Raw genomic sequence first — 13,104 nt, 5'->3', positions numbered from 1 at the left:
TTACCCAAGGTGACATTCATGTGATCTGTGAAGCCACTCAGTAACAGATTAGACAGGGACAGAGATAAAGAGAAGACAGCACTACTGTAAAGACGAGACTACCCAAGTTGTGAAAAATACAACTCACCACCACATGAATAGTGTGTTGCTGGGAGGGGTAAAAACCAAAATATCAGAGTGCATAAGCAAAGAAAAAGAGAGAGAACAAAGAACCAGGTGAAACCAAAGCGATTTAGCATTAGTGGCATTTGGTGACATGCAACAGCAACAGAAATGCATCAGTGATGGAAAACAACTGCAGGACTTCAGAGCTTAAGTGTTTCAAAATGGTTCCAACACACAAAAAGAAAGACCGGTTTGCATTATTGGATGTTAATCATTGTAAAAGCAGAATGCAGGAGGTGTAAACAATGTGCCAACAAGCTTAAGAAGCATGAAGACAATGTCCACACAAGAGCGACCAAATTAGAAAGCTTTAAAATTTAAAGACTTTTTCTGCTCCGTTTTCAGACAGAATAAGCTGATGTTTTTTTTTCTGTTGGTGTGGGGAACTTTTCCAAAGCAACCTGAAAACATTCATGATGTTTCCACATGTAAATAGCATTTTCAAATGTATCTCCCCAAGTATTGACATGGTGCTAATCTTGCCCTCTAACCAAACACTCCAGCAGCTGATAATTATTCCGTCCTGCTTCGGTTAAAGATGTTCTAATCATATAATATCCTCAATGGCATTTTCAGTGTACGCTTGGTTATACTGTTGAGATTTTCTTAAATGCATATAATTGTTGATCCAAGTTCTTCTCCAACCGTACCTGGACATTTTATAGAACATTACACCAAAACAACTGTTGTTTAACATTTGAAAAGGTTAAAAAAAAAAGGGCATGACATTTCTGAAAAGGCTGAAGTGTGCGTAGAGTACCGAGAAAGCTAAAGGCATGCATTGCCGTCTCCTGGCCAGCTTCTTCCTGTCTCTCTCCTGCTTCTCTCTGTGGGCCAGCTGCTGGTAATACTCGATCAGCTTGTTGATCTGTAGGGAACAGAAATTTCAACCAGAGACATGAAAAATACCCCCCATCCATTCAGAGCACAGTACAATGAGAATGTGAGATACTTTCACGTAACACAATAGTCCAGGAAGGCATCACAGTTAAAAAACAAAAGGTGTCTTCCCTTAACAAAAATGAGTTAACTGTCTTTAAATTAACTTGTGAAATGTGGGAATACAATATCTGAAGGTGTGAAAATAGAATATTATGTGTTTTAATAAACACTTCAATTGTGAAAAAAGTAAAAGGGGGCATTTATGATCTGCTGTTTGTGGCCTCAGCAATTTTAGCAACCGCTAAGTTAGTGATTAGTTACTTTGCTTTTGCCTGTGGTCGGCAATGTGTGGGCGTCACTTATTTAGAGACATCTATTTAAAACACAAGTAATGCATGATCAGAAAACATGTGAGCAACTCGAGAGAATTTAAACTGCCACAGGGGAAAACTTACCCGCTGAGAATGAGTGTTCTCCGGCTCTTGCCAACCACCACTGGCTGCAGTGAAGAAAATTCACCAACATGTAAGAAACAGTGACAACAGATAGCAGCTTCCTTCAAGAGCTGAATTAACGAGCAACTGTCGACCTTACAGCAGGACTTTCACACATTATGGTGTTTCGGTACACTTGATGCTACTCCAATTTAAACATTAAAAGACCGTAGATATGACCGTATTAATGTGTCTTCATGTATCAGCACCCACCGACTGATTTGTCAGCCATTCCCACATCCCTGGAGGTCCAGCGACAGAAGCCGCAGGCCAGGTAGTAGGCCTTCTTCATGGCCGTCTTGGTGGGGTCATCGGGCAGAGGAGCTGGGATGTTGGTGGCCCGAGTAGACAGTGTGTGCATGCAACATGGGCAGTCGAAGCAATTGGCACACCTGCAGACATTAATGACGTAAATATGATAAAGATATGATGTGATATGTAGCTTTCTGCATTATATATACTGTCAATTGTCTGCACATCAGTCTCACCTGTTCTTTTTGAGCTTAGCCTCTGCAGATGGCATGTTCTCCAGACAGCTTGGACAATAGTGGGAGTCCACCTGATCACCAAAAACAAGGGTTCAGAGAGGAGTCCGTGAAAAGTGTGCATCCAAATCTAAAAGCTGATTTAACACCCACTTCCTAATTGTTGGATTATCTGAGTAAACACAAACAAACGCGACTGCCATTGAATTTGGTTGGCATTTAATTGAGCAGTGGGGGAACTGAATAGGTTTATCATGAGGCGAGATTGATGAGTTTTCGTGCAAACTGTCTGCAATCACATGTTTACAAGGAAAGAAATCACTGACTGGTTTGTTAAGTTGCAATAAATGAAGAATCAGTCAGTCTGGGTGTGGTGTCCAGAACAGTCAGCCACGTTTACAAGCGGCATTTTGACAGCCAGGATGTCAACCGAGGTGGACTAACGTTGTAATAAATGTTTTTTTACTTGTCTCATATTATTCACGGATGAACTGACGGAATACTTTAACATTAAAGTAGCAGGAGCTAGCTACCTAGCCCGTTTGTGCTGCGCTAGGCATTACGCTAACGCCAACGGAAGTTAAACGTCTCCTTCGACCAATGAGACGAGCAGAATGTCGGGAAGACCTTTGATTGACAAGCGGCTCAGCCATAGAATGCGCGAAGAGCTCGGCTTAGTCCCGCCTACTTGTCAAAAGCTACTTAGCGAACCGGCTAACAACAAAAGTAGCTGCTGACTTAGACAAAGCTAACAGCTAGCCTGGGGAGAAAAAAAAAAAAACAGAGGCTCAATAAAAAGGAACAAAACGTCCACGTACCTCGTGAGACACACATTCCAGAGACCGCAGCTCACTACAGTAGCGGCAGAAATAAAGTTGAGATAAAGGGGCTCTGATCCTTTTCTCGCCACGGACCAGATAGACGACTCTATCCGGCTGCAGAAGGGACGCCATCTCTGACCAAAGCAGCCCGAGTCCTGCTGGTTTTAATGTCAACCCAGCGAGCTCAATGTCGACCTCATGTGGGGAACTGCCAGCCCCACACCCATGGGTGTATTATGGTTTACTGAGTGGGTTTAGTTAGACACATGCCCAAGGGGACCAAGGGGTCAGGGAGCTCCTATAACTAACTCATAAAGGGCTTTAAGTTTCTATAATGTGTCTATTAAGGCCTCTAGTATTGTGGAAATTGGGTTCTGAAGCTTTGCAAATTAGGTGTAAATCCTCTCTTCATAGCCAGCATGAACAAAATACAGATTTCAACCAACAGCAGTACTTAGGAGTTCTAGTTAACAAGGAAAAATGACCATAAGACAAGACATAATCCAGTGGTAAACTGATGATCCCTGACTGATAAACTCTATACGATGAACCCAAATTGTGGATGCAATAACTGCAGGAAGTTTATGTAAGAAAAGGGATTTTCTAACTTTTCCTGAACATCAGTGTTTTCCCTTTTCTCCGAATCCTATTTTACATACAAGGAGTTTGCCTTGGTAAGTTGGTGCATAACAATTAAACATAGAAAAATATAAATAAAGGTTAAAAAAATAGTAAAAAGCTGTACAGAAATGTGGCCGGAGAATCTGAAGTTAGTGAGATGTAACAATATTTGCAATGTGCAAAGATAAGAAGTACATTCATAAATGTACATAAACATAAATCCTGCTTTTTTTCCGTCTGTATTATACAAATTTATTTATTTTTAACAGTCATACACACTGAATAGGCCTTTTGTTTTTTTGACAAATTCTGTGTTTTTTTCTCCCTGTTGCTTGGCCATTGTTCTGCTAACGTAATACTTTTCTAATGCAGGATGAGACTGAAGGCTCTGTGAATATATCTTGTATTCAGGTCTTCAAAGTGTAGCTCTTACATGATATTCTAAACATTAATAAATATTCAATTTAGTTTTCTTCACAGAATTTAACGGAACTTTGAGACGATATACGTCTACTGTGTATATTTTTTAAGTTTTCTTACTTAAAAAGCAAGAAAGCCTTGAAACCCCACATGAAGCTTTGGCGTCCCCTAGTGGGGGTCCAGACCCACAGGTTGGGAACCACTGTCATAATCCATACATGCCCACACCAGACTAGTTTTGAATGAAACACCTGTAACATCTTTTTTAACTTTGGCCTCAATTTGTGCCAATCAAAGAAAATATAGTGACTAAGATTTATATTATAAGAAGTTATATTTGAATATAGGTCTTATTGTTCTGAGTCATATAATGTTTATGTATTTGCTGGAGAAGTGTCCTAGGAGTTCACCATGTTGCAGCTCCAGGATCTGTGAATTCAGTGTATTATTTCTTCCCCTTAAAGAGACACTGAAAGTGAACAGCAGAGTATTACAGAAATAACAGATTCACACCTTTTGATGGTGCAGTGATGCATGTGAACCAGTCTCATCTGGGGAAATTACAATTATTGTCAAGCTTGCCACATGCATAGACAGTATATATAGCAGGAGAACAGAAGTAAATATCATGAATTAACTGACTATATTCAGACACTTTCTTGTGCCACTCAGTAGCATTATTTTTCCCCCTTTGATTCTAATCTTTTGTGTTGCATCATAGCTTTGCACTCATGTTTGCCTTGCCTGCAAATACACATTATGTGGCCTTGTGGGACACTACAGATCCAAACTGAAAACTGTGTAAAATGAGGTTCCTTTAACAGGACGGGAAAGAGGCCTGCCAGCCACCCACGGGGCATATGGCCAAGTACCAGCTCACCATGGCAACAGCTGATCCCTGAGAGGAGAAATCATCCATGAATAAAAAATTAAACCAACATTTTCTCCTGGAAAAAGGTGACGCATCTCATTTTGTGTTCATCAAGATTCAGCCAAGTTCGACGTGTCACTCCGACAGACGCTTTTATTTATTCATCATAGGCTGCTTTTTCTCTACAGTCTTAATGAAGGCTGTTTATGAGTGTTCACAGTAGGTTAGGCACGAGGCATGAGCAGAGTGACACACACACAAAGACCTAGTCAAATGTATTTACTTCATTTTTGGCAGATATTCTTAATTAGGGAAAGTGAATGTTAAGGGAGAACATTATTGGGTTATTTATAAATACATACTCAGTACTAAATAGTGTGGATGATGTATACCTGGAGAGTGGTGTACAGTGGCACCTGCAGAGAAGTGGGTATACTCTTAATTTATGCCCCAAATGAGTTTTCAAAGCAGCCTGTCCAGCAAAATATAAACGCCATGTTATTATAAACAGTGACAGAAGACTACTTGTGCATATAAAGCTCTATATATAGCCTAGAACTATTTGCTCATCGTCACTTAACTTTTGCAGCTTGACTTTAAGGATCATTATGAAATTAACATAGAGCCACAGAGGAGGAGCAGATTTTGCATGAATACCGTCTCAGACAGGTGAGACAAGTTATGCAGAATTATGCATTTTGAGTGAACTTTTCTTTATTTCCTTACTCCACCTACTCATGGAAATTGGACAACTATGCCATGCCTTTGCTATCCCATAATGTAGCTTGCAGAAGAGGAGATTTAGAAGTGGGTATAACCAGTGCAGACTGAAAATATACCCGCACAGAGGGTACCCTGCACTACACCACTGAACCTGAATAAAAGTTACTATCAAACCTTCCATCTATCTTATATCTATACATACTGTTTTCATTAATTTATTCATTCATTCATTCAATCAGTATGTCATTGTGTAGGCTACGTCGTTACGTCAGCAGAGGGCGTAATCCCAGCCAGCTGTGCGCCCCTCCGCCCCCCTGCCAGAGGATTTAATGCATCCTGAGGGAAAGAAGCGGACAGACAGCCACAGCGAGCAGACACCATGTCGGCGAAGGACGGCATGATGTGGCCCCTCTTACCGCTACTGCTGCTCGGTGTGCTGCGACCCTGCACCGCCGGAGTCCCATTCAAACAGGTAACCTGTTGATGACCACACAGCGCATTCACAGTATGAGTCCAGGATAGATTAATGTGATCAGATGACATCACTGTGTTGTCTAATAATGAACCGTTCACAGGGAGTAGAATTTGTCTGGAAATAATGTAAGTAAGTAGTTGTTACCTGTATGCGGGTTTTGTTATATTTTATTTTATTTTGGATTAAATGTTCAAAACAGGTGGCAGACAGCAATATAATAAAAACACTCAATCACAATTCCACTGCTACACATGTGGGTGATGATAATAATTTAACTCCGTATTTATTTTTTTATGTCATCTCTCCTATTCCTTTATGGTCATTTTTAAGTTTTGGGGGGTTTCTTTGAACCTGAACTTTGTGGGGGCACAAATGATCTGCCCACTTTTTGAGGCTGTGTAGGTAGTTATGCAAACACCTGTTATGCCAATTGCAAAACATCAGTGGGGCAGTGGCTGCAACACCTGAGACAGTCACACACAACAAAAAGTTAGAAAGAAGTTAATCCACATGTAGGGATGGTTGGAAACTTTTTCTACTGCCTGTTTATTGAGTGTCAACTATAACAAATGTTTTAAGTATTGTCTAATGGACATTTTCATACACTTACACAGACATGTTCTTCTGCTTATGTTCTCCACATCTCACGCACCTATTATGCAAATCCAATCTCAACTGTATAAAATAATAGTTAGTTAGCAGTATTTCATTGTTTAAAGTTAATTGAGCTCTATCTCAGGTAACACAAACTTAGTTTTAATTTAACCAAGTGCCTCTGGCTCTTTGAGTGCAATGTTCTCCCACTCTGTTGACACTGGGCCTGTGTTGTGTAGTGGGGGGCGAATGTAAATATAACAACATAGGTATGAAGAGGAAGAAGGGTGAAAGCGTTGCAGCTGTCCCTTATTTGGTTAAAGCTTTGGGATCCATTTGATAAATAAGCTCCTGATATTTGCTTTGCAAACAAGACAGACTACAGAGACAGTAGATTCATTATTTGGTTGATCTTCAGGGCCTTTTCAACATTTCTTGGTATATTAAAATTATGATTTGTTTTCAGAAAACACTGGATAATAAGCCATGTTCAATTTAGATTTCACAATCTAGTATACACTTTGTCACCAATAGCCTACACATAATCATTTTTTGTTATATTGAAGATTTTATTTGTCCTGATTATGAATCAAACAGTTGATATTTTATTCTTCATAATCATGGAGCAACACATCCAACTAACAAACAAGTGGGTGACTGAAATGTTACAAAACACACACCACCTGTAATCAAACAGGTGTGACTGGTCACATCGATGCCGTGGCATACTATTGGCTAGAAAATGGGTGTTGTAGAAAGTGCAAATCTCTAAGCAAATAATGGACACTTCCTGCAGAAGGGGGCATTTGTTGTTTTGCATACATATGTTGAGAAAGCATAACTACTACAGTAAATACTGAAATACTGATGATTGTGTTTGCTGTTGGCCAACAAATATAACCTGCTCTGACCTGTGTCTGTGCAAGCAGCAGTGTGACTCATCCACAGATGGCACCATTTACAAATACCACGCAAAGACTCTAAACGGGAGTCACACTGTGAACTTCAGTGACTACGCCGGCAAGAGTGTCCTCTTCGTCAATGTGGCCACGTACTGAGGATACACCTTTCAGTATGTGGGTAAGAAACGGCACCACAGGCTTAATTACTGTGTTGCAGTGTAACAAAAAAAAAAAGCTTCAACCATAAGCCTTTTCATTTTCTTTTCTATTATCAGAATTGAATGCACTACATGAGGAGATGAAACCTCTTGGACTCACCGTTCTCGGCTTTCCCAGCAACCAATTTGGGAAACAGGAACCAGGGCAAAAACATGAAATTCTGCCAGCTTTAAAGTGAGAAATGTTTCTCTTTCAATCCAACATCAGGTCATCAGCCACAGCACACTGTGTGAAAACACTATAAACCTAAAAAATGAAGCTTTGATATGTCAGCTGTTTGGATTTATTTTATTCTTTTTGCCTATAAGAAGATTTGGAGAATCTCCTAAATTTGAGTGACAAGCTCAGTATATGATACAGTATATATTGTAATGTTCTGTAACATAAGAACCTTTAAAGCTGGATGTAGAGAGGAATTTGCAATATTGGTAAATCCTCTGTCAATCAACAAAGCTTAATTTAATCAGGGAAAGCATCCTTTGGCAATAAGATCAGTTTCTGTTAGGGGCCTCTCTAACACACAGAATTTATGTCTCAGGTTCCATCAGTCATCTTACATCCATAGCAAAACCATTGCAATAGACTGTGTGGTTTCACTCTTCTTGGAGTGAATCTAGGGCAGCTGCCAAGCCACAAAGTGCTCAGAGGCACGTCCACTGATAAGCTGCCCTCTTTCTGGATTCCAGGCATGTTAGACCAGGCAATGGATTTGTTCCAAACTTCCTGCTGTTTGAGAAAGGTGATGTGAATGGAAAAGATGAGCAAGAAGTTTTCACTTTCCTTAAGGTATGTTATGGTCTGCTTGCAAAGTGTGTGATTACATTTGTACTGTACCTGTTTTATAGTAGTTTAAATTACTAATGCTACTCTCCAGCTGTGCACGCACCCTTCAGACAAATATCTCAATCTCGTTACTCTTACCTGATAAGTCACATTCCCTTGTTTACTGAATAGTGCATACATGTGCTCACACCCATCATAGAAGCACACCACAACCTAGAAGGGTGCTTTCCACATTTAAACTGCTATTAATAGCATTGTTTTGATTATGAGCCACTGAAAAACACTGTCACTAGAATGAACGAGGTGGAACAGGGAGTGGGTTATTGACAAAGAGATGCCCATACACATCTCTAAGGTGGAGGCTGTTCGCCTGCACTCTCTCACTACAATGCTGTGCTTTCTGCCATACAGAACTTCTGCCCTCCAGTTGGAGTCAGCTTCGGTAACCCCACCGGGAGACTGTTCTGGGAGCCTCTGATGATCAGCGACATCAAGTGGAACTTTGAAAAGTTTCTGGTGGGACCCGACGGGAAGCCAGTGATGAGGTGGCACCCAAGTGTCAGCGTGTCTGAGGTCCGAGCGGACATCCGCGAATACCTGCTCAAACTATACACAAAGGAAATTTTTAATTAGATCTGATCATACAGTATTCTGTTCATCTGATGAACTGTAATGAGATGCTAAAGTAGAATGTAAAATAGAAAGTAATGCTAACAGTTTCTGATCCATGAAGATGCATGTTGAATGAAGAGGAGGCTTGAAAACAGGAACTCTGTGGTGCCTCTTTGGAGTCTGGGGTTCAGGACAGCTCTTTAGTGCATTCAGGCTGCCCTGCATTCCCACAGCATCATGTCATCTTCTCATCCAAAGACCTGTTAGCCATTACAGCCTTTATGTTAATTACTTCCAATAAATCATTAACAACACACTGATGTGTCGACTCTTCTTTGCGAGAGACGACTGTTATACTGTGGATGTCACGGAAAAGTGAGCATGAATGTGGCACATTTCTGTCCTGCAATAAAGCAGGACAAAGTATGAACATGAATAAGCAGGGTGAGATGCTAATAGACATTCAGAATAGATTTATTAAGCCAGTCAAATACAAAAAGTCTCACATGTGCTTTTGCCTACAGCAAAAAAGAAAAAGGGCTACAAACCAAGAAAATTCAACTGCCAGTAATTACAGCGTACCTTTCATAGTGCAATTCTGCTAATTTCTCATTGCAGCTCTCACCCATCAGGATTTTGTTCCCAGTAACTAATAACTTGTTTAATAAAATGGAGCCTTTCAAATTCATCCGCACACAATTTTGAAGCCCTTCATCTGACTACCTGATGTACACTGTACTGAAGAAATTTGAATGGGTATTTAGTCAAGTGGCTTGATTTTTAGATTGGATCTGCTTTTAAAGTGGTAACCTACGTTATCTCGAGGTGTGTGTCCTGTGTCTATTGGGGCTCTCGACTTCGTGCTACAGCAGTTCACAGGTCAGTCGGCATGGCATGGATTGCTGGTTGTTGGAGTGGACAGAGAGCAAAGCCAGACATCCAGGCAGAGATTTTCCCTCTGAGGAGCGGCTGTACTGCTGTAACACTGGAGCAAAGGGCCTCCAAATACTGATGAAAATCTTCCTCTTTGTTGCTAAATCAGAATTTCCACATTTCAGTGCTAGGTGTACGTAAGTTAACGTGAAAAGACAGGATGAAGAGGAAGACTGTCATCGCTGCTGCCTTGTGGTTACGGTGCTGTTACTTCTACTGTATGTCGGGGCTAAACTGTTAGCAATAGTACAGGATGCAGTAAGATGGGTATGAATATAGGAATGAGTGGTCAAATCATCAAATCAATTGTGGTCAAGTAGAAGTGTTGTGTTTAATGAGATTAGGTCCATCATCATGGGGAAAAAAAAAAGGTTGTGTATGTACTGTGTATTGTGTCTGATACAAACATACAATGTCAATAGCTACAATATATTGGGATTACACTAACAACATAGAAAGAACAGCATTACTAAAGACAATGATTTACACTTAGTCAATGCGACTATCAAAACAGCAGGTTATAAATAAATTATCAATAATCACAATCATGTTTTTGGTATGATACCATCAAAATTCATTTCCCAAAATTTTTGTATTTCAACAACCACTTTTTGAACAGTTACACATATGGGACAGTTCTATAACATCGATGGTACTGAAGAAATCTTCATAAATCAATTAACATTCACATTGTAAATTCTATGATTCAATGTACTTATATAATCATTCATTGTTGGAATGAGTATATGTAGCCTTAGTCATATTGGGGAATGGCTTCCTGTAACCCTACAAGTAACAAACTAAGTGTCAAGTCGTTACATATTTGCAGAGAGACAATCACATAGGTATATTTTATGGAAAAAAAGAATGTTAATTATTCCAACCTATTTAATAAATGACTTCAGTTCCTGATAAAAAAATCTAAATAATATTTCATGTATATATTCAGAATAGCGAAGTGTTTCACAAATAGCCTTATAAAACGCAAGTATAAACAACATTACAATAGGATATCTACAGTTCAGTAGGAAAATTATAGATCAAATCACACCTTGTCAACTCAAAAACAAACTGATTTCATGCTACTACCCAGACTGCATTAAGTGGGTACGGTGATGCTTTAGTGCTTTCCAGGGTCAATGTTCTGTCGCTCCCTTTTTCCAAATCCTGCTCCTGTGCCTGCTGCTGCTGCTGCTGCTGCGGACTGATCTACAGACACACAAAAAAACACAAGACTGCATTATCTTCACAAGCACAAACTTTCCTGCTAGACACTTTTTATTCGAACAGTAAACCTTTGTTGTCGTCCAAAAACTATCAAACACAAATGAGCCACACCATTGTACTTGGCAGGTGATGTTCCGTCATTACCATGAACACACTGTCTAAATATTAAAAATATGCAATAGTATGTATTAATCTAACTGGAAACAGTCAACAAATGGAGGATTTACTCTTGTTTGAGTAATATTTGCTAAAAACTACAGTGCCTGAGAGCCAGAGATAGGGTAGGAAGAAGATAGAAATCTAAAAGTATTGAGAGACGGACTAATACTACAAATGTATTGTTAGGTCTTTTTATGGCCTTTTGTTGACATTAAGGAAAATACAGACTTCTCAAGCCTTATTCTTTGAAAAACAAAAAGTGTATATAAAAGGAATAAATGATTGTACTTGGTTGGGCTGCTCCATACCTGCATTTTCTGGTGGTGGTCTTGAACTCTCACCTACTGCTCTGGCCCCTCTGGGCTGTGGAAATGACGGCTGCCAAGGAAAACCCTGGCCAAAGAGAAAGCACCATGTTAGTTCGAATCACCAACTATATACTCATTCATCACAACCAGCAGCCCTCAACTCTTTGCCGTAAACCTAACAATCATTATTGAATGTAAGCGTGTCTAGGTTGAGCGACAGTTTAACCTCATTACATCTGCTTGTTCCTCCCAATTGATAAGGGGAGTAGAGAAGTAACAGAAGAGAAGAGCCTTGTATTTCTCAGTGAACCAGAGTCACTCCAGAGAGAGAGACAGAGGGGCCTTAGAGGACCCTTACCGGGGTAACAGGCTGGAAGTCTCGTACAGGGGGTGGCGCTGCGGCGGCTGCGGCTGTGGCGCCTGCTGCATTGGGCATCCGGGGAGGGAAGTGTATGGGCCAGCCCTCAAGGCCCTGCGGTCCCACCTGCACAAAGGGACCACAGTAGGGAGGGCTCAGCGGGCCGTTCACTGAGCCTGACGTGGGGTCTGAGGTACGTCTTTCCTGTTGCTGCCCCTACGAGGGATCACAAGTACACACGTGATCCCCAATCAGTGCACGGCTGCTACTCTCAGCGAGCACAGTGACCCTGTCATGGCATGGGCCACTGCTGACCTTCAACCCTACTGCAGCTGCCTCCCACTGAGGAGCGTAAATGTTCCACCTGTTGATCCCAAATGCACTAAAAAAAAAAAAAAAAACCTAGCTGGAGTGAGGCTCTTGTCCTGGAGTATTGATTTGTCCAGTCTGAACTTATACAGTAAAGATGCACGTGGGGCTGCACTCACAAGGGGGCGCTAGTCTGCAAGATTTACCACAACTATCCTATCCTACTGCTTGATGTATCCCAAAGGCTTGAAGAGCAACTTTCAGTGAATTCTTTGGCCCTAATTAAATGTACATGGCCAAAATGACCAAACAAATCACTTTTCCAGGCTGACGGCATCATTTCATTTAAAATTTCTTCATGTCTGCAGTGCTAGTGGGCTCAGACCACAGCTTCAGCCAGTACCTGTTTGTGATGCTGCATCTGCAGTCTCTCCAGCTTACATCTCTCTGTTCGTTCTCTCTGACACTCGTTCTGTGCCTGATGAAGCTGAACCACAAACACACAACAAAACAAAACAAATCCACATTAGAGAGCAGTTCGGTTATAAATGTTATTTAATCAAGCGGAAGCTTTCACTAATTGTGCACCATACAGAAGAATATAGTCTAAACACAAAGCTTACCTGATTGGTCAAATTAGTAATCTGACCCTGGAGTCTCTCAACTTGCCGCCTCAAGTCCTCTTTCTCCTCATTCATTCGCTCCCGGTCACTCCTCTCTTTCCTGAAGTCTTCTTCAAAGAT

At 40.7% G+C, this 13,104-nt stretch overlaps 3 protein-coding genes across 7 annotated transcripts in view; 1 reads left to right on the top strand and 2 right to left on the bottom strand.

The window, feature by feature from the left end:
* dctn4 (dynactin 4) overlaps window positions 1–3,015 on the bottom strand; it is a 10,552-nt gene extending 7,537 nt beyond the window's left edge. The window contains exons 1-5 of the mRNA XM_035669237.1: window positions 2,845–3,015; window positions 2,030–2,100; window positions 1,755–1,933; window positions 1,503–1,546; window positions 926–1,033 (exon numbers count right to left, since the gene is read on the bottom strand). Coding sequence (XP_035525130.1) covers window positions 926–1,033; window positions 1,503–1,546; window positions 1,755–1,933; window positions 2,030–2,100; window positions 2,845–2,979 — 537 coding nt within the window. The 5' untranslated portion in view covers window positions 2,980–3,015. The remainder of the gene's footprint in view (window positions 1–925; window positions 1,034–1,502; window positions 1,547–1,754; window positions 1,934–2,029; window positions 2,101–2,844) is intronic.
* Window positions 3,016–5,810: 2,795 nt separating this feature from the next.
* Window positions 5,811–9,374, top strand: gpx3 (glutathione peroxidase 3). The gene is made up of 5 exons (XM_035668792.1): window positions 5,811–5,954; window positions 7,481–7,631; window positions 7,729–7,846; window positions 8,359–8,458; window positions 8,867–9,374. The coding sequence occupies exons 1-5, from the start codon at window positions 5,862–5,864 to the stop codon at window positions 9,086–9,088; spliced, it is 684 nt and encodes a 227-aa protein (XP_035524685.1). The 5' UTR covers window positions 5,811–5,861; the 3' UTR covers window positions 9,089–9,374.
* A 151-nt stretch (window positions 9,375–9,525) lies between these two features.
* The window catches only part of tnip1 (TNFAIP3 interacting protein 1), a 14,712-nt gene continuing 11,133 nt past the window's right edge, over window positions 9,526–13,104 (bottom strand). For 3 of the 5 annotated variants that reach the window (XM_035669162.1, XM_035669160.1, XM_035669161.1), the window contains 5 exons: window positions 12,985–13,104; window positions 12,765–12,848; window positions 12,053–12,268; window positions 11,695–11,779; window positions 9,526–11,209 (listed from right to left, as the gene is read on the bottom strand). In XM_035669162.1, the coding sequence (XP_035525055.1) occupies window positions 11,121–11,209; window positions 11,695–11,779; window positions 12,053–12,268; window positions 12,765–12,848; window positions 12,985–13,104 (594 nt within the window). In that variant the 3' untranslated portion in view covers window positions 9,526–11,120. The remainder of the gene's footprint in view (window positions 11,210–11,694; window positions 11,780–12,052; window positions 12,269–12,764; window positions 12,849–12,984) is intronic. The other 2 variants (XM_035669163.1, XM_035669164.1) reach the window with 2 other exon arrangements.

Source organism: Morone saxatilis, unplaced genomic scaffold (genome assembly GCF_004916995.1).
Source record: "Morone saxatilis isolate NCDOM2014 unplaced genomic scaffold, NCSU_SB_2.0 Contig22, whole genome shotgun sequence".
Lineage (NCBI taxonomy): Eukaryota > Metazoa > Chordata > Actinopteri > Moronidae > Morone > Morone saxatilis.
This window is presented reverse-complemented; position numbering and strand designations above follow the sequence as displayed.